The 21,582-nt window shown below is 43.8% G+C and overlaps 2 protein-coding genes across 2 annotated transcripts in view; one reads left to right on the top strand and one right to left on the bottom strand.

The window, feature by feature from the left end:
• cenpp (centromere protein P) overlaps positions 1-21,582 on the top strand; it is an 80,641-nt gene that overhangs the window by 9,533 nt on the left and 49,526 nt on the right. The window contains exon 6 of the mRNA XM_013136292.4: positions 4,736-4,832. Coding sequence (XP_012991746.1) covers positions 4,736-4,832 — 97 coding nt within the window. The remainder of the gene's footprint in view (positions 1-4,735; positions 4,833-21,582) is intronic.
• Positions 7,849-17,991, bottom strand: ogna (osteoglycin, paralog a). Its single transcript, XM_010874958.3, has 6 exons — positions 17,661-17,991; positions 12,363-12,468; positions 11,159-11,323; positions 10,385-10,587; positions 10,040-10,132; positions 7,849-8,934 (listed from the first exon to the last, which is right to left on the bottom strand). The coding sequence occupies exons 1-6, from the start codon at positions 17,814-17,816 to the stop codon at positions 8,764-8,766; spliced, it is 894 nt and encodes a 297-aa protein (XP_010873260.1). The 5' UTR covers positions 17,817-17,991; the 3' UTR covers positions 7,849-8,763.

Below are 21,582 nucleotides of genomic sequence, written 5' to 3'. Positions count from 1 at the left end.
TTACTGTAGGGATGGTATCAGCCAGACGATGACTAGTACCTTGTTTTCAGCAGACGCAGCACTTTGCAGGTCCTAATTTGAAGATAATTTTTTTCCTCATGCTTGCAGTTCTCCAGGCAGCATGTCATATGCCTTTTACTCAGGACTGGCTTCCATCAGGTCTCGCTACCATATAGGTGTGAGTGCTGCAGAGAGAGTTTTCCATCTGGTAAATTCTCCCATCTTTGCAGAGAAACTCTGGGTTGTCCGGCCATTGGGTTCTTATACTTGACCAAGTCCCTTCTTGCCCTGTTACTATGTTAGGCCAGATGGCCAGCTCTTGGAAGAGTCTTGATGGTTCTAAACTTCTTACATTTCACAATTTTGTCGCACACCGTGTTCTTGGGAACTTTGAATACTTTAACAATAGTTTTCATAATTCTCCCCAGTCCGTTCCCCTACACAACTTTGTGGGAACTTAAATACCCAGGTGTGCCTTTCTAAATCATCTTCATTGAATTTGGACACCAATCAAGTTCTAGAAACCAAGTACACAGGATGCATCTGAGCTTAATTTGGAGTGTCATCGCAAAGGGTCAAAATACTTATGTACATGAGATATTTCAGTTTTAGATTTTCAATAATTTGACACAGATTTCTAAAAACCTGCTTTTATTTTGGTGTCTGATTTCTTTCCCAAACCACTGTGCAACTACACAGACCAAATAATGTGATTAAAAATAACTAGAAAGTTCTATTACTCTCATGATGCTAAGAACATTAATTAGGTTTTGTACCCCAACATTTGGTATTAGTAAATGGAATTTGAGTTTTTATGTGTAATTGGTAAAACATATGTATGAACATTTCAGTGAAAACAGGTTATATCTTTACTGTTACCTCATTGGAAACTTTTGATCTCTAAATGCTGAGTTTCGTATAGAGCCAAATGAACCGTTCTAGATCTGATAATACTGTAGTCATCCCGCAGTCCTCCCATGGATAATTGCTGTTGGAGTGGATCCATTATTTTCAGGACCTTGCCATGTTCCCATCAACCCTTTAGGGAGTCTCCTCCCCATACTAGGGCAGAGCAAGCTGGGCTGAGGGGAGCGGGACTGGGGCTCCATAACAATGGAAACTTCTTCTCGATGCCTCTCAGCCCCGGGGCCTCGGCTGACAACATCTGTGGAAAGTTTCTAGAAATGCCGGAGCCTCATCCAACTAGGGGCTGATGGGCCGGGTGTACGTGAATTTGGGGGGGGATGTTACTGTATTATTATTTAGTTTTTTTAGTTTTTTTGTTATTGGGTGAATTAATTGGCCAACTGGAAGCTGGTGATCAGGTGGGCATGATAATGATATGAGAGCCATATTGGACATTTAACCTGGACACCGATGATAAACAGCTCTTAACTCTTACAATGAGTGCCATGGGGCCTTTGGAGAATTCAGAAAGTCACACCTGTTTTTATTTTACCAGGCACTTATGACTATGAACAAATTTTTATTTTAAGCAATGACCTGGAAGCAATTTGGGTTAACTGCCTTGCTCAAGGACAGAACAACACATTTTTCTCTTTGCCTGCTTGGGGATTAGACCCAGAAACCTTTTGTTTTGTGGACCAATGTCCTTGACCACTACTCCTGACTATTCTGTCTGGAAGACGGTGCTACAAAGGGCGGTGTTCCCTTCATTTCCCTGGTGTCTTGATGTTTAAACTAAAAGAAAGAGTGGCCACTACTGACTCACAACACAACTTCCAGCGGCATCTGGAACCCCATCAACGACCTGCCTTGGGCCTGCTGCACTTTAGAGGCCAGACAGCAGTTTGATGTCGGGACTATGCTGCAGAAATGTATCTCAATACTTGCTTTTGTGATCTGTTGAAGATCCAGAAGAAATATTCAAGGAAGAAAAAAAAAAAACTTTCTGCAGATTTTGGGAACACCGGTATAAAATATATAGACTATAAAATATAACAAACAGCCACATGTACAAAACCAACATGGCAAATACAAAAATGAATGTGAAATAACAATTAATAAACTTTTTACAAATGTGACCATACCATTTTTGCAATGGCTTTTTTATTCTGACAAAGTTTGTGTGGGAAAGCGTCTAAGCAACACATTTTAGTTTTTCTAACTATACTTCACTACACCTACTCTACTGTTCCAAAGTTTGGGGTCACTTACAAATCGCCTTGTTTTTGAAAGAAAGGCAAAAAAAATTGTCCATCTGTATATCTACATAGGTGTACAGAGACCCATTATCAGCAACCATCATTCCTGTGTTCAAATGGCACGTTGTGTTTGCTAATCCAAGTTAATCATTTTAAAAGTCTAATTGATCATTACAAAACCATTTTGCAATTATGTTATCACAGCTGAAAACTGTTAAGCTGATTAAAGAAGCAATAAAAGTGTCCTTCTTTAGACTAGTTGAATATCTGGAGCATCAGTAATTGTGGGTTCGATAACCGGCTCAATGTCCAGAAACAAATAATTTTCTTCTGAAACCCGTCAGTCTATTCTTGTTCTGAGAAATGAAGGCTATTCCATGTGAGAAATTGCCAAGAAAGTGAAGATCTTGTACAACGATATGTACTACTCCCTTCAAAGAATAGCACCAACTGTCTCCAAACTGAGTAAGACTAACTAGTTTGAGAAACAGACGCCTCACAGGTCCTCAACTGCCAGCTTCATTAAAAATTACCAATAAAAGACCAGTCTTAATGTGGACAGTGAAGAGGCGACTCCGCGATGATGCTGGCCTTCTAGGCAGACTTGCAAAGAAAAAGCCATGTCTCAGACTGGCCAATAAAAACAAAAGATTAAGATTGTCAAAGGAACACTGGACAAAGGGAGATTGGGGGAAAAAAGTGTTATAGACAGACCGATCTAAGTTTGAGGTGATAGGATCACAAAGAAGAACATTTGTGAGACAAAGAGCAAATGAAAAGATGCTGAAAAAGTGCTTCATGCCAACTGTCAAGCATGATGGAGGCAATGTGATGGTCTGGGGGTGCTTTGGTGGTGGTGAAGTGGGGGGTTTGTACTGGGTAAAAGGGATCTTGGCGATTAAAGACTATCACTCCATTTTGTAACGCCCTATGGACAGCATTTGATTGGAACCAATTCCCTCCTACAACAGGACAGTGACACAAATCACAGCTCCAAACTATGCAAGAACTATTTAGGGAAGAGGCAGTCAGCTGGTATTCTGTCTATAATGGAGTGACCAGCACAGTCACCGGATCTAAACCCTATTGAGCTGTTGTAGGAACAGCTTGACCAAATGATATGTAAGAAGTGACATTTCTTCAAATGACCTCAACAAAATTGACTGCAAGGCAGTAATTGTTGAAAATGGAGGATTCTTGGTCAGAAGCGAAGTTTGAAGGACACAATTATTTCAATTACAAATAATTATTTCTAACCTTATCAATGACCATATTTCTCTTCATTTTGCTGTATTTCCTATTCAAACTTTTGAACTGTAGTGTATGCTGAAGAGAGAGGCTCCCTTGGCTAGAACATCTGTGGTATGGAACCTCTGTGGTGTGGAACCCCCTGTGTAGTGGAACCTCTTAGCTATTGATCCTCTGGAGTTTGGGAACCTGTTGAGTTATGGACCCTCCGGGGTGTGGAACTTCCTGAAGTGTGGAACATCTTGGGTGTGGCACCTCTAAGACATTGAATCTCCAGGGTTTGGGACCTCTTGAAATATGGAATGTCTTAACTCATGGAACCTCTAGGGTATGAAACATCTAAGGAGTGAAAGCTCTTAGCTATGAAAGCTGTAGGATGTTGAATCTCCTGAAGTATGGAACCTCTGGGGTGTGGAACGTCTGCAATATTGAAATTCTGCAGTGTGGAACCCCTAAGATATTGAACTTCTGGGTGTGGAACCTTGGAAATATAGAACTTCTGGGGTGTGGAACCTTTGTGATATTTAACTTCTTGTGGACATTATCTGCTACAGAATGACTACATTAGGTAAGACTGAGGGAAGGAGGGAGATTATTTGAGAGTTGTGTGTTGTGAACATATTTGGGAATGACCATCGAAAAATGCATTGACATGGTTCAGTAAGACATGAAAGAGACTGGGCATATTGGAAGGTTATTAATGTTGAAGATGGGTATGATGTTACTTTTCCTAAACAGAAGGGCAGATGGAGCCATGTAGTTAGAGGTGACCAGTCCGGCACATGTCTTTAGGACAATGGTTCCCATCTCCAGTCCTCAAGTACCCCCAACAGCACACATTTTTGTTGTAGCCCTGGACAAGCACACCCAGTTCAACTCAATGAGAGCCTGATAATTAGTTGACAAGTTGAATCAGCTGTCTTCAGTTATAATGTGCTGCATACATTTGAGAAAATGACAGTAATGTGATGATTTGTGATAATAACAGTATGTGCTGTGTTTTAATGACATCGGTAATGTGCTGTGTTGAGTGATAATAACAGTATGTGCTGTGTTTTAATGACATCGGTAATGTGCTGTTTTGAGTGATAATGACAGTGGTATTGTGCTTTGTTTATGTAGGGAATAGTAGCGATAATATCCTACATCATTACGGCACATTATCACAGTCATTAAAACACAGCACATTGACAGTGATAATGTGCTGTGTGATTTAATGACAGCAATAATGTGTTGTAATAATGTAAGATATTATTGCTACATAACTTTTTATCGCTACAGTGACAATTTATCCACTAACAGTGTTTTATCTTTTCTTGCAGAGTGGAAGAAAATCGGGACCTGTTACTGTTTTTCAGGACCCTCAGGAGGTTCTCTGATAGATGTGATGACCGACACAGAACATTCCAGCACTTCCAGGTAGGTCTGCTTAGTCGTTTTACTATTCCTGAATTACAGCAAGTCATCTCCCGGTACGTGGGCCATCGGGGTAACGTTTCCTGCTGTTACTTGGTCCACCATCCAGATAAGAGTGACTGACAGAGCAGTTAAACACGACGAAGCCCGCCCGACGTGACCCGCACAGCCATGTCCAAGCTGCAGACATTTCCCTGAGGCCGAAGCCTAGAAACACATTTCCCTGAGGCCGAAGCCTAGAAACACATTTCCCTGAGGCCGAAGCCTAGAAACACATTTCCCTGAGGCCGAAGCCTAGAAACACATTTCCCTGAGGCCGAAGCCTAGAAACACATTTCCCTGAGGCCGAAGCCTAGAAACACATTTCCCTGAGGCCGAAGCCTAGAAACACATTTCCCTGAGGCCGAAGCCTAGAAACACATTTCCCTGAGGCCGAAGCCTAGAAACACATTTCCCTGAGGCCGAAGCCTAGAAAACACATTTCCCTGAGGCCGAAGCCTAGAAAACACATTTCCCTGAGGCCGAAGCCTAGAAAACACATTTCCCTGAGGCCGAAGCCTAGAAAACACATTTCCCTGAGGCCGAAGCCTAGAAAACACATTTCCCTGAGGCCGAAGCCTAGAAAACACATTTCCCTGAGGCCGAAGCCTAGAAAACACATTTCCCTGAGGCCGAAGCCTAGAAACACATTTCCCTGAGGCCGAAGCCTAGAAACACATTTCCCTGAGGCCGAAGCCTAGAAACACATTTCCCTGAGGCCGAAGCCTAGAAACACATTTCCCTGAGGCCGAAGCCTAGAAACACATTTCCCTGAGGCCGAAGCCTAGAAACACATTTCCCTGAGGCCGAAGCCTAGAAACACATTTCCCTGAGGCCGAAGCCTAGAAACACATTTCCCTGAGGCCGAAGCCTAGAAACACATTTCCCTGAGGCCGAAGCCTAGAAACACATTTCCCTGAGGCCGAAGCCTAGAAACACATTTCCCTGAGGCCGAAGCCTAGAAACACATTTCCCTGAGGCCGAAGCCTAGAAACACATTTCCCTGAGGCCGAAGCCTAGAAACACATTTCCCTGAGGCCGAAGCCTAGAAACACATTTCCCTGAGGCCGAAGCCTAGAAACACATTTCCCTGAGGCCGAAGCCTAGAAACACATTTCCCTGAGGCCGAAGCCTAGAAACACATTTCCCTGAGGCCGAAGCCTAGAAACACATTTCCCTGAGGCCGAAGCCTAGAAACACATTTCCCTGAGGCCGAAGCCTAGAAACACATTTCCCTGAGGCCGAAGCCTAGAAACACATTTCCCTGAGGCCGAAGCCTAGAAACACATTTCCCTGAGGCCGAAGCCTAGAAACACATTTCCCTGAGGCCGAAGCCTAGAAACACATTTCCCTGAGGCCGAAGCCTAGAAACACATTTCCCTGAGGCCGAAGCCTAGAAACACATTTCCCTGAGGCCGAAGCCTAGAAACACATTTCCCTGAGGCCGAAGCCTAGAAACACATTTCCCTGAGGCCGAAGCCTCGAAACACATTTCCCTGAGGCCGAAGCCTCGAAACACATTTCCCTGAGGCCGAAGCCTCGAAACACATTTCCCTGAGGCCGAAGCCTCGAAACACATTTCCCTGAGGCCGAAGCCTCGAAACACATTTTTCTGAGGCCGAAGCCTAGAAACACATTTTTCTGAGGCCGAAGCCTAGAAACACATTTTTCTGAGGCCGAAGCCTCGAAACACATTTTTCTGAGGCCGAAGCTTGCTGTGCAGATGATACAGTGTGGTCTGAATGCATCTCTCTCCTTGGGGACAGTATTAAAGGTTCTAGCAATGTAGGAGAGTTTGGAAGTGCGGCTTCTCCTGATCTGGCCCGGGAGGACCAAGGCTTCTTAGGGCCTACATGGGTCTGGACCGTCAGACTTCTACGTGTCCGTTTTTGTGTTTGTCAACGCTGAATAATTGTTGGCCAATAACAGCGTAGTGAGCAGTTTCCACCCTCATCTTTCCAACAGAGGACTTCAACATAGAAGCAATAGACTAGACAAATTTCTGCATGTTTGTCTGAACACTTCTTGGGTGGCAGAGTCATTGTTTTTCCCAAAATGTATCTGGTCAATGATTTATTGTGGGAGTCTGTTCAAAATGGTTCACAGTTGGATTGTTATACCCTTGCCAGCCTCCGATAGCTTAGCCAACCTGTCAAGCTGACAGATTAGCAATATGCTCGCTGTGCCAGACACTATATTCACATTTGAAAATCAGGCCTGACTGGAGGAATCTAAAACATCTGGAGTTGTGAGCGTATCTGCTGTGTAAGAAGGAAGACATCCTACATGAGATTAGAGCAGATATGACAAGTGTGACAACATAACGATACATTTATAAACCTGTTTACATCAGTTGGGTAAATGGTAGTTTGCCTTCAGTTGGGTGTGTGCATGTTTGAGGAGGGAGACCTGAAGACAGGTTTTATCTCAAGACGGGGAAGGACTCTAATGAAAGATTGGAAATCAAACCGCAGGGCAGTATGGAAACCATTCTCCTATTTCCTCAGAGTACAAAGCAGTTGAGGCCAAGTTGGCCAGGCTAAAGGAATAACATTAACCCAGATTTTCCACATTTGCATGTGTGCTAAACGGCTGAACCGTAGATATTTGCTTCTCTTGCACTTTCTTAGTGTGAAGTGATTCTGGTTTGCTCCTAATCACTTCTCTGTCCTGTATTTATGTTTGAGGTTGTTTTGTTGCCACTGCAAAGCATCATTGCAGGAATTACGTATATTTTATAAACCGTGATTACCTTCATACTGAAAATAACGCATAGCAGTGCTATTACGTTCAATATCAACATATTAAAGTTCTCCTAGTCCTGAATGACTGGATCATGTTCAGTGTGAACATATGAAGTGCTGTTTACCTAGCATTGCAACCAACACTGTTATTGTTGTTTAAAAATGACTCTGGTTGTCTTTCATGAATGTGACACATTAATGCAGCATTTAATTAAAAAAAAGTTTATTTTCTTGGTATTAAAATGTAGAAACACAACCAGTTACATACTTTTTGTACTGTACATATTTTATTTATTCACATAGGTAATACTAAATTATTTTTAGTAATTATGAATGAAAGAAAAAAAAACTTTAGAGAAAGTTTTCACCTCCAGCAATTTCATTATCAAAGATTATGATGTAGGAAGAACAGACATTATGTTCACATTACTCTAGGCTATGTATGTTAAAGATACATTTGTCATCAACTGCTAATGGAGTTAAGTTAAAAAAAACGGTTTAAACTAAGATAATTCACAGAATTCGGAGGAAAGCCAAAAGCTTGACTCAACCCTTTGTAGTTATGATTTATACAGTATGCAAAAGCAAACATTCAAGGAAATGTTTATTTACAAAATCTAAACTCTATCTAGCTGATTTGTTTTGTTCAAGTTCTGTTCAAGACCAGTCTATATATAAAGGAAATGTTCCTCAGAAACAACACAGAGTTAAAATTCAACAATGTTGCTTGCTTAAGGGAGATTTAAAAAATTGTGAATCCTAGTCTTCTGAGATTGAGAGAGAACAATCATAATACTGTGTAAAGACCAATCATACAAGATTGTCTTGTCTTTGTCAAGTAAGGAATTCAGTTGTATTTATTAATTCCTACATGTAAGTCTGTTACACTGTTTCACCTGACTGAAAACACCCCTGACGAACTTGTATGTATTTCTAATAAACAGTATCTGTCAGACTTGTATAACTTTAAAAAAAGTATCCCAAATTCCCTGGTTTTGCAGATTTTCTCGGAGGGCATTAGATTTCCTGCTTATTCCCCTCTGATTCGGGACTCTTCCTAAGGAAATATTTGCAAAACCTGAGAATTTTGGGAAGGTTACCGTAATTGGTCCACCTTTTCGAAGACTTATTTCCACAGGGGGAGTTTGGCCTTAGCGATATTTCCCAATAGGCAGAGACTTGAGGCAAGTGAAGATGTTAGGATGCTTGGACAACAACACCGGGTTCCCATCCATCCTGACCTCGATTAAGTTTGGTCTGACGTAGTAGGTGTTATTGCTCTTACAGAACGTGTCGGCGCTGACGTCGGTGATGTTGTTGTTCTGGAGGATAGAAGTTGGTAAAATATTGAATACCACGTTAGAGTCGTGAGAGGAAATTGTGGACGGTCATGGGTAGATCTGAACCATGTTTTGCTTGTTCTAAAAGCCTGTAGCACCCTCTGATTTGGCTAAACAAGTCACTTGAAAGAAAGAAACGTTGATCCCCTAGTTATGGCATACGTCAGTGTTTACTGCAGCGGTGGTACCCCACCACTGCAAAACAATCTTTTTATCTGAAGTGAGAGCATGCAGTCATCCGCATTCACGTGGTAGACTTGTGAGGTTGCCAGGCAACCTAGAATCGAAGTGCAGTGCCAGACAGCGCTAGCTACTACTACCATGAAAAACACGACTATAGTTTGGCTCTGCAGCAACGACATTCGCTGTTATTGAACCTCACAAGTAGCCTACTGTAGCATGACAAAATTAGTGGTTAAAGCAACACCCAATCTCATGTAGCTAGCTAGCGCCATCTACGAGCTCCCAACAGATGACGTTAGTTTAAAAACAATTGGAGGCTGAGGGACAGACTAGCTATTACAACCATGCACTGTTGCAGCAAAGAAATATGTGCATGGTAGCCTACCAGGGTGTACAATCGAAAGATGGATTCCCTGTTGAAGTACTTTGTTTTCCTCGTTTGTTAATTATGTTTAATGCGGTGTAATTATGTGGAAACATATATTTGGCTGGTATGAATTAAATCTGAGTGGCTAGAGCTTTTTAATCTCTGCCAGATTGGCCGATGAATGGAAAGATTGTTGTATTCACTAACAATAACAGTTTTTTCGGCCAAACGTGTATTACTTGTAATACAATGACAACAATAGCATTCCGTTAACACGCGTCACTCGCTCTGACTGGCACTACTAGGGCCAAAATCCACGGAGGACCATTTTTCAGATTTGACACATACCCCCCAAATTCACTATGCACTGTCATGAATCTACGATTCACGTTTTATGTTTTGCCTGGTTAAGCAGTGGAGATATACTCAAATGAAATAATCCAAACAGTATTTTGGAAAAACCTGGGAACTTTGGGAAATTCTCCTGAGATTGGCCACCCAAATGTAGATCCATTCACGCCAGCGTGTGGTACTGACCTGCAGGTGAAGAATACGGACACTCTCAGGGATCAATGGGATGGCCTGCAGCATATTGTCTCCCAAAAAGAGGGTAACCAGCTTGTCCATTTTCTGCATTGAGAGAATCAGATCAGCATTCAGCCATGGCCACATAGTTTATGGTACTATGTCTTTAATCCTAGTTGGGTATCTTGTCAAAACAAGTCTTTGTTTAAATGAGCAGGGACTGGTTATTTACTCCACATTTTTAATCCATTATCTTATCTGTTCAGTATCTTAATAAAGCAATTTGGAGATAATGAGTTATGGATATGGCTATGTCAGACATCAGGCTATGTCTTTGTGCTTTAGACTGAACCATACCTTAAAAGCATTGACTTTGACCCCTTTGGTTTTCAGTAGATTGTGGTTGGCTTTGAAGATGGTAAGTTTGCTGGGCAGCATGGGCAGCCTGACCAGCCGGTTCTCAGCCAGGTTGAGCTCCTCCAGCAGGGTGAGCTTGGAGAAGGCTCCGTCCTCAATCTCAGAGATTAGGTTCCCCGTCAGGTCAATCCTCTTCAAAGTCACTGGAAACAAGGAACTTCCTTTAGTGCTAGCATCGCTGCTGAAGTGACTGTTCGAGCCACTGCTATAGTGTTCTAGGTCAGTGGAGCTCTATAACCAAAGTTGTGTCATATTTTGATTTGATCTGCCCCACATGTACACACAGAGTGAAGATTTACAGCCGTCCTTCTGTAAAGTGGGACTTTGAAATATATACATCTGAAATTGAAACCAAGATGAAGACCAGAACAGGTCTTGTCAGCTTTTAAGTCCAACTGTACTTATATCAGTGCTGAGACAGAAGGGGCCCCACAAAACGTCCACAAACACAAACTTATGTCAAACGTTGATCTTTCTCTTTCCTGAAAGCGTTTTACTCCACATACGTTGGCAGTCTTTCAGCTGGTTTATTAAAGAGTCTGTCTAAAGAATGCTTGAGAAGGTGGAAAGCCAAGATTAATCTGGCCTGGTCCTCTCAGAGGGCTTTCCAAGGTTCCAAGCTTGTCCAGGAATCAAGATTGAATTTATAGCTGGCCTCAGTGAGGAATAAGCTGGGAGGGAGTTCTCTGAATCCCTCCTGTATCCCTTACTCACCGATGTCCGCAAAGTCTTTGTTGGTGATCTTCTTGATCTTGTTGTAGCGGGCATATAGGTATGCCGTCTCCTTGGGCAGGGTGGGCACAGCCGTCATCTCTGGGTCCACCTCCTCACAGTAGACCGAACCCGTCAGGCACACACACAGAAGACACGTGGGCAGGTCTGGAACCAGACAGAGCATTTGATTGATTGACTTGTAGGGTCTTGCATGCTCCAAAGTGTCTTAGTTATGGGCTCAAAATACCCTGGATGGGGTTCCTCTTTTACGTAGCTGCTAGTCACTAAGGTGATTGATGAATACAATTTGGATTTGGTTTGGCTAATCGAAAATGTTGGGTTAGTTTGTTTGGCTTTAGCAGAATCTTGGCCATTTTGTTCAGTCCTGGCCTTAGCCTTTTTGTTCAGTAATGCTTTTATTCAACTCAGCTGCAGTAAACAACATGGCTGACAGCAAATCACCAACACCTCCAAGCCTGTCCCTATCTGACCGGGAACGCACACAGCCACATAAGACAGACAGACAGGGAATGGGAGGGAGAAGCAGACAGGGTTCATGATGTGGTCATTTAGCAGTAGTGTTCCTCTAGTTGTCCCACACTACTAGACTGTAAAACAGGAGAGACTGAGAGAGGGAGAGTAAAAAAAAATTGTAAGAAAGTCCAGAAGGAGGTTGAGGACAGGAGAAGCAGGTAGACAGATGGAGGTAGAGAGGCTGGAGAGTCAGATGAAGAGAGAAGCAGGTAAAGATGTGAAGTGGCAGACAGACAGGGAGATGTAGCGAGACAGACAGACAGACTGACGGGGAAACAGACTGACGGGGAGATGTGGAGAGACAGACTGACGGGGAGATGTGGAGAGACAGACTGACGGGGAGATGTGGAGAGACAGACTGACGGAGAGACAGACTGACGGGGAGATGTGGAGAGACAGACTGACGGAGAGACAGACTGACGGGGAGATGTGGAGAGACAGACTGACGGAGAGACAGACTGACAGGGAGATGTGGAGAGACAGACTGACGGAGAGATGTGGAGAGACAAACTGACGGAGAGATGTGGAGAGACAGACTGACGGAGAGATGTGGAGAGAGAGACTGACGTTGAGACAGACTGACGGGGAGATGTGGAGAGACAGACTGACGGGGAGATGTGGAGAGAAGGAGCAGGAGAACATGAAGAAGGGAGAACTGAAGTTGTCCTACCAGTGACATCGGCCCCCCCAGCCGGGATGTCTTCTGGTTCATCTGCAGGCAGGAAGACCATGCTGGAGTCATAGTCCTCCCCCAGCCACCTGGCTGCTGCCTCTCTCTGGTGGGTGAATAGATAGAATAACACACTGTAGACCAGGACTCTGACCCTGAATAACACACTGTAGACCAGGACTCTGACCCTGAATAACACACTGAAGACCAGGACTCTGACCCTGAATAACACACTGAAGACAAGGACTCTGACCCTGAATAACACACTGAAGACCAGTACTCTGACCCTGAATAACACACTGAAGACCAGGACTCTGACCCTGAATAACACACTGAAGACCAGGACTCTGACCCTGAATAACACACTGAAGACCAGTACTCTGACCCTGAATAACACACTGAAGACCAGGACTCTGACCCTGAATAACACACTGAAGACCAGGACTCTGACCCTGAATAACACACTGAAGACCAGGACTCTGACCCTGAATAACACACTGAAGACCAGGACTCTGACCCTGAATAACACACTGAAGACCAGGACTCTGACCCTGAATAACACACTGAAGACCAGGACTCTGACCCTGAATAACATACTGAAGACCAGGACTCTGACCCTGAATAACACACTGAAGACCAGGACTCTCTGACCCTGAATAACACACTGAAGACCAGGACTCTCTGACCCTGAATAACTTACTGAAGACCAGGACTCTCTGACCCTGAATAACATACTGAAGACCAGGACTCTCTGACCCTGAATAACATACTGAAGACCAGGACTCTCTGACCCTGAATAACATACTGAAGACCAGGACTCTGACCCTGAATAACATACTGAAGACCAGGACTCTGACCCTGAATAACACACTGAAGACCAGTACTCTGACCCTGAATAACACACTGAAGACCAGGACTCTCTGACCCTGAATAACACACTGAAGACCAGGACTCTGACCCTGAATAACACACTGAAGACCAGGACTCTGACCCTGAATAACACACTGAAGACCAGGACTCTCTGACCCTGAATAACACACTGAAGACCAGGACTCTCTGACCCTGAATAACACACTGAAGACCAGGACTCTGACCCTGAATAACACACTGAAGACCAGGACTCTGACCCTGAATAACACACTGAAGACCAGGACTCTCTGACCCTGAATAACTTACTGAAGACCAGGATTCTGACCCTGAATAACATACTGAAGACCAGGACTCTGACCCTGAATAACACACTGAAGACCAGGACTCTCTGACCCTGAATAACACACTGAAAACCAGGACTCTCTGACCCTGAATAACTTACTGAAGACCAGGACTCTCTGACCCTGAATAACATACTGAAGACCAGGACTCTCTGACCCTGAATAACATACTGAAGACCAGGATTCTGACCCTGAATAACACACTGAAGACCAGGACTCTCTGACCCTGAATAACTTACTGAAGACCAGGATTCTGACCCTGAATAACATACTGAAGACCAGGACTCTGACCCTGAATAACACACTGAAGACCAGGACTCTCTGACCCTGAATAACACACTGAAGACCAGGACTCTGACCCTGAATAACACACTGAAGACCAGGACTCTGACCCTGAATAACACACTGAAGACCAGGACTCTCTGACCCTGAATAACACACTGAAGACCAGGACTCTCTGACCCTGAATAACACACTGAAGACCAGGACTCTGACCCTGAATAACACACTGAAGACCAGGACTCTGACCCTGAATAACACACTGAAGACCAGGATTCTGACCCTGAATAACATACTGAAGACCAGGACTCTGACCCTGAATAACACACTGAAGACCAGGACTCTCTGACCCTGAATAACACACTGAAGACCAGGACTCTCTGACCCTGAATAACATACTGAAGACCAGGACTCTCTGACCCTGAATAACATACTGAAGACCAGGATTCTGACCCTGAATAACATACTGAAGACCAGGACTCTGACCCTGAATAACACACTGAAGACCAGTACTCTGACCCTGAATAACACACTGAAGACCAGGACTCTCTGACCCTGAATAACACTGAAGACCAGGACTCTCTGACCCTGAATAACACTGAAGACCAGGACTCTCTGACCCTGAATAACACACTGAAGACCAGGACTCTCTGACCCTGAATAACTTACTGAAGACCAGGATTCTGACCCTGAATAACATACTGAAGACCAGGACTCTGACCCTGAATAACATACTGAAGACCAGCCTTGTACCTGGACAGTTCCCCTCCTTTGGTATTAACTTACAACCAAACTCTCAGTTGATATAGTCACCTTAAACGTCTAGATGTTGTTTAAAAGTACAGTTATTCTGATTCCAGAAATCAGTCAATCACGTTTTATGAAGCTCTTTTAATATTTGTTGTGAAGAGCAAACGCTGAAACACTGTTTAAAACCCAGACGATCAAGCCTTGAGGAATCCTTAGTATCCATTTGCTGAACATTTTACTTGTGGCGTTAAAGCATTCCTATGTTTCCTGACTGTTTTCTGCCAAACATTGTATCTACCAGTAGTAATTATAATCTGGTGGTATGTGGAGCTTGTCCAGGTGTTAGACTTTCAAAATTGTTTCAAATTACAGGGGAACTAGGGGAATGAGGCACCCCATAAGAATGTAAAAAGGATTTCTTTTTGACGATAGGCACCCCAAAGAGAAGTTTATTGTGACACCTGCACGCCAGGTGTTTGTACGCTGTCTGGTAAAATAACGACTTCTCAGTCCTTGAGCTCTATTCCACCCTAAAGTGTTCAGTCACTGGTTGTCAACTGTGTGAAGCCCAAACTAGCAGGGCATAGTGGTTACCATGTCCAGGTTTTTTTCTGAGGAAAGAGTTTCTCTTCTGGTTTCCGATCCTGGGCTGCTGATTGGATGAGAGCTGTGTAGACTGGAGCTGTCTTCTCTTCTAGTTATACCTCTAGTTCTGGAAGTTAGCAGACATTCCGTTCTTGTATTGGAAGAGCAGGAGCACCAGGTTCGCTGTTAGACAGAAGCGCCCCGGCTATGTCCCAATCAAATAGATTCTCTAAACGTTCTAGGAATGTTTATGTTTTTGCTGCGTGAACTCTGACCTTTTGCCCCTTAGCTTGTGTATGAGCAGTCAGGGAGCCGACTGCTCATTCACAAGAAAAGGGAAAGAAAGTGGGCCCCCTTGTTAGAGGTGCAAGCAAGTGGAGCCCCAGGAAGAAGGTGGGGCCTTTTGGGAGAAACAAGTTCCCCTTGGCAAACGGGGCAGAGGTGGCCCCCCCTGCAGATGGGGAGGGAGGTGGCCCCCCCTGCAGATGGGGAGAGAGGTGGCTCCCCCTGCTGAAGGGCATGGAGATGGGCCCCTTGGCAGAAGGGCATGGAGATGGGCCCCTTGGCAGAAGGGCATGGAGATGGGCCCCTTGGCAGAAGGGCATGGAGATGGGCCCCTTGGCAGAAGGGCATGGAGATGGGCCCCTTGGCAGAAGGGCATGGAGATGGGCCCCTTGGCAGAAGGGCATGGAGATGGGCCCCTTGGCAGAAGGGCATGGAGATGGGCCCCATGGCAGTAGGGCATGGAGATGGGCCCCTTGGCAGAAGGGCATGGAGATGGGCCCCTTGGCAGAAGGGGCAGAGGTGGGCCTGTAGCAGAAATGGGCGGAGTGGGGCCCCTTGGCAGAGGGGAAGGGAGGCGGGCCCCTTGGCAGAGGGAGAGGCGGGCCCCTTTGGCCGAGGGGTAGGTGGGCCCCTTGACAGAGGGGAAGGGAGGAGGGCCCCTTGGCAGTTGCAGACTGCTGTTTGGACGGGTTCTCCAGACATTCTACTGGAATGTCCTGCTGTGCTGACTAATCATACTCACAGTGAGTCTGGAGCTCTGGACTGACAGACAGACAGACTGACTGACAGATGAACAAGCAGACAGACCCCGACAGCCACAGCCAGCTGCCCTCAATCCCTCCCTGATGGGACGCATTTCAGTTATTACAGTTGAGGAGAGAGAGAGACATATTATGCAGACTACATCCGCATGGACTGCTTTCATTTAAGTAAGACTGAGACCAGTGGCTTTCTATAGATTTTTCAAATATGGGGAGAAACAAATTATTACCATCTTTAAGATCCAGAAGTATTATAGTCTAGGAATGTTTCATAAAAAACATGAAACCATACATTTCTACTAACATAAAATGCTCTTTGACGTGTAACTGTGGTTGTTGCTGAGACATAGTTTACTAATGCATGAAGGTTTGTGTTGCTGAGACAGTTTACTAATGCATGAAGGTTTGTGTTGCTGAGACATAGTTTACTAATGCATGAAGGTTTGTGTTGCTGAGACAGTTTACTAATGCATGAAGGTTTGTGTTGCTGAGACATAGTTTACTAATGCATGAAGGTTTGTGTTGCTGAGACAGTTTACTATTGCATGAAGGTTTGTGTTGCTGAGACAGTTTACTAATGCATGAAGGTTTGTGTTGCTGAGACAGTTTACTAATGCATGAAGGTTTGTGTTGCTGAGACATAGTTTACTAATGCATGAAGGTTTGTGTTGCTGAGACAGTTTACTAATGCATGAAGGTTTGTGTTGCTGAGACATAGTTTACTAATGCATGAAGGTTTGTGTTGCTGAGACAGTTTACTATTGCATGAAGGTTTGTGTTGCTGAGACAGTTTACTAATGCATGAAGGTTTGTGTTGCTGAGACAGTTTACTAATGCATGAAGGTTTGTGTTGCTGAGACAGTTTACTAATGCATGAAGGTTTGTGTTGCTGAGACATAGTTTACTAATGCATGAAGGTTTGTGTTGCTGAGACAGTTTACTAATGCATGAAGGTTTGTGTTGCTGAGACATAGTTTACTAATGCATGAAGGTTTGTGTTGCTGAGACATAGTTTACTAATGCATGAAGGTTTGTGTTGCTGAGACATAGTTTACTAATGCATGAAGGTTTGTGTTGCTGAGACAGTTTACTATTGCATGAAGGTTTGTGTTGCTGTTGCATAAAACCAAAATATTTTTTGTTTTCAAAATCTCGCAGTCACACATTTAAAGGAAATTGTTTTTTAAATAATGTTCCTCTAGTTATGATTACATTGTAATTATTATTGAATAATATATTTCTTTCATAAATTAATCCAAGCTACAATCTTTAAAGACATTTAAATGAACTTGGTTTAATCAAAAACAATGAGGAATCATGTCTAAGTACATTAGAATTATAGTTTACTATTAGTATCTTCAAGTTACTGACATGAATAATTATTCAATACTAGAAAAATCATTTAGGATAGTCACTTGGTAGCCTACCTTAGACCTCCTTTCTTCCAGATAGGCTTCCCTTTTGAGCAGGATCTCTTGCTGTCCTGGCTGAAGCTGTGGTTCCTGATTAAATTGTCTCCCAGAGGAACAGGGCATCCAGGGGGACAGTATGAAGGGAAACAGCAACAATATTACAGTCCCCATGCCTGTACTGTGTCCACCAGCTGCTGTGATGTAGTTTGGTGAGTCAGCGCAAGTTGTGGGTTAGGAGTAGTAGTATTAGTAGTAGTAGTATTAGTATTATTAGTAGTAGTAGTGGTATTAGTGGGCTGTTTTCTCAGTGGCAGGCTGTGTGTAAAATGTGGTCAGGCAAAGTCAGTATTTAAAGCCTGCACAAGTAGTTTCCAGGGGATTCATGAAGCAAGGCAGAGTTTATAGTGCAGATTTTAACCCTTTGTTTGTGAAAGGGAGAAACCGCCTCTCTATCCTGCAGCTGCTGCCAGCTTGCGGGGGCTTCTGTTGGTGCTCGTTTTTGGCAACTGGGGGGAAACTGTAGGAAAATATAAACAGTATATTTTCTGGAGTGAGACTGTAGGAAATATATACAAAATGTAAAAAGTATTTGCCACTTTAACAGTGGAAGTCGGAACCTTCTGCTTACATTTGTCTGTGAGGAACATCATTGTCTTACTGTATAAAGAACATTATTTTCCTAATAAGATTATGGTTTGAACTCACAAGATTGTAGTTGGACAGAGTCCCACTCTTAGATATTTGATTATTTGATTTTCAAATAATTTGTTTGTTGGTTGATATTTGCGGGGATAATGTAAATATTTGGTTGGGATATTGTAATTATTTGGATGAGAATGTAATTATTGTGGATAGGATAATGTAATCATTGTGGCCATAATTTTCTTGATATTGACCACCAGTTGACTGTCCTTTGACATCTGAAACTGCATACAGCAGAAGGAAATAGGTGGATATGGGTGCATTTGAAAAACACAGGCAAACACAGTCCTTGTTTATGATTGTGTCTGTCAGGATGGGAGGAACTCAGCCCATAGGACATGCAGTCCAGACAACATTACCCCATACCGGTCTCTCCACTCCACTCCAGTCCTGGCAACCTAAAACACTTCAGGTTTTTGTTTCTACCTAGTAGTTAATTGCCCTCAGCTGGTGTCCCCGGTCAGAATCAGTCCCTGATTAGAAGGAGAGGATGAAACCTGGAAGTGTTTGAGCCCTCCAGGACTGGAGTGGAACAGCCTGGTTTTCTGCACCAAGTTCTTTCCAAAAGTTCTTCCCATTACTTGTCTAGTGCATAATCTCAAAGCCTATTGAGGTAACTGACTGTCATTGCATTTTTCTTTAAATATTTTTATAACAACCTCGGCAGTAAACGAACTTCCACTTGACATTTTTGCAACAGTTAATATTAGTTTATTTAATTGTACAGATACAAAAATCATTGGCATGTGCAAAATTATTTTTCACTGCTAAGAAAAACTAAGCGAAGACATTTTAACCCATTCAGCAGCTGTGCTGCATCCCGGAGGCTGTGGCTTAGCTGTCCGTGTCATTTACATTTTTACATTTTAGTCATTTAGTAGAAACTCTCATCAAGAGCAGGTTTCAGTAACTGCATACATTTCAAGAACTTTAGGTGAAACAACCACACAGATTAGTAGAGGCCTTCCTGGCCTCCCAGGGAAGCTGGTTCCTCCATTGAGGTTCCAGGACAGAGAAGAGTTTTGACTGCGTGGATCGGGAACTGCCCCGAAGTGCCGAGACAGCCAAGAGTCCCGATGTGGCTGAGCGAAGAACCCAGGTAGCGATGTAGGGTTTGAGCTTTGCCTGAAGGTAGGTAGGAGAAGCTCCTGTAGACAAAACAACTGCTTTGAAGTGGATTTGAGCTCCAACTTGAAGCCAGCATAGAGTGCGAAGAAGTGGGCTGACATGGGAGAGATTGTGAAGGTTGAACACCAGACTGGCTGCTGCATTCTAAATGAGCTGGAGCCCCACACTTGGAGCCCCCACAAAAGTGAGTTGTAGTGACATGTAGTGAGATGACAAGTGCAGGTACAAGTGCCTCTGCAAAGAGGTCTTCCCCCGAAAGGATATCAGTGTTTTTAGTCCCCAGGCAGAAAAGGCTGAGATTATCAGGCGGGTCTGGTCTGGAACAGGAAGAAAAGGCTGAGATTATCAGGCTGGTCTGGTCTGGAACAGGAAGAAAAGGCTGAGATTATCAGGCTGGTCAGGTCTCTTGTGTGCTGTGTGGGAATGGGGTGCCCCTCATGTCTCATGCTGGCCAGGCACTAATACGCCACCCTGACCGAGTAAAGGTCCAGCAGTAAAACTGGCATTTTCCACTTTATTGGCTTCCCAGCATAGTGCATTTTTACAGGTCCTTCCTAATTGCTACCATGCCTGTAACAGTACGTAGTCAGTTTCATTCCACTTGTTTCCACTCCTTGAATGTTTATTTCTGAGGCCACTCCCCTTTCCTTCTTGTCTCGAGGTGCAAAGAGGACCAAGGTTGTGTGTGTTTCATTCTGTGTTTCTTTGTGTGGTTTTTGCATCGCTCTGTGTCCCCATGTGTGTGCGTGTGCGTGTGCGTGTGCGTGTGCGTGTGCGTGTGTGTGTGTGTGTGTGTGCGCTTGTCTTTCTGTCCTCCATGTGTCCGTCTGTGTTTTCCTACCAAAGAGGAGGCTTGAGACAGGGACGTGAAACTGAGAGTCAGATGTTTTCTATTTAAAATGTTTGGCTTTTATACTGTAAACTTTTGTTTATAGGGGATGTTCTGTCTTTTGTCCTTCTCTTCTATTGGACGGTGTCTGATCTGGTGACTATAAAAATGCCCAGGATTCTTCGCTCACAGAGCGGATACAAACCAGACCCTGAATTCTTTACCTGGACACTTTACAACACAGGAGTTGCACCAGACTCTGGGGACATTCCTAGATACAGAATCAATATTACCTTTATTTGCAGGTACAATTGACCAAACCCAGGGATTGTACTGTGTGTAATCACACCGCATTGGTGAAGAAAACATGCAGGGATGTTATACACAATGGCAGTAGAAGCCCTGTGCAAGATGATCCCTTAAGTGAGATTTACCCCTTACATTTTTGGTCTCTTTACATACAGTTTGCAACATACATTCACAAAATATTCAGACCCCTTCACTTTTTCCAAATGTTGTTGCGTTTCCATCAATGATCTGTGTGTACTTTGCTCTGTTTCTTTCCCCTTGATCCTGACCAGTCTCAGTCCCTTTTGCTGAAAAACATCCCCACAGCATTATGCTGCCACCACCACCATGCTTCACAGTAGGGAGAGTATCGACCAGGTGATGAGTGGTGCCTGGTTTCCTCCAGATGTGATGCTTGGCATTCTGGCCAAAGAGTTCAAACTTTAATCAGACTAGAGAATCATATTTCTCATGGTCTAACTTCACTTGCTCTTCTTCCAACTCCAATCGGGTTGTCATGTGCCTTTTACTGAGGTGTTGCTCCTGTCAAGCCACTCTACCATAAAGGTCTAATTGGTGGAGTGTTGCAGAGATGGTTGTTCTTCTGGAAAGTTTTTTTGTCAACTCTGACCAAAGCCCTTATACCCCGATTGCTCAGTTTGGCCTGGCGGCCAGCTCTAGGAAGAGTTATTATTTCCAAACTACTTCTATTTACAAATGATGGAGGCAGATATTTTGATCCTCTCTTTTTACTAGCCTGCCATGGGAATCCAACCAATAATGGTGTTAGTCCCTCGCTTTGACCTTGTGAGCTTTACAGGACAGGATTAAGGACAAAAGGAATCGCCTTCAATAGTCACATTTATTTATAAAGCCCATTTATTTACATCAGTAGTTGTCACCAAGTGCTTGTACAAAACACCCAGCCTGAATGTGAGTATTCATAACACTACAGGTACTCAACGCACACACCCACCCACACACACACAC

This window comes from Esox lucius, chromosome 2, assembly GCF_011004845.1.
Source record: "Esox lucius isolate fEsoLuc1 chromosome 2, fEsoLuc1.pri, whole genome shotgun sequence".
Lineage (NCBI taxonomy): Eukaryota > Metazoa > Chordata > Actinopteri > Esociformes > Esocidae > Esox > Esox lucius.
This window is presented reverse-complemented; position numbering and strand designations above follow the sequence as displayed.

Bases quoted from the DNA above. Each gene is read 5' to 3' on its own strand.
- ogna (XM_010874958.3), bottom strand. From the start codon at position 17,816: ATGGGGACTGTAATATTGTTGCTGTTTCCCTTCATACTGTCCCCCTGG. The intron at 11,324-12,362 runs GTAGGACAACTT...GTCTGGTTCCAG, and splicing joins TGGGGGGGCCGATGTCACTG to ACCTGCCCACGTGTCTTCTG. The intron at 10,133-10,384 runs GTATGGTTCAGT...CTCTCAATGCAG, and splicing joins TCAAAGTCAATGCTTTTAAG to AAAATGGACAAGCTGGTTAC.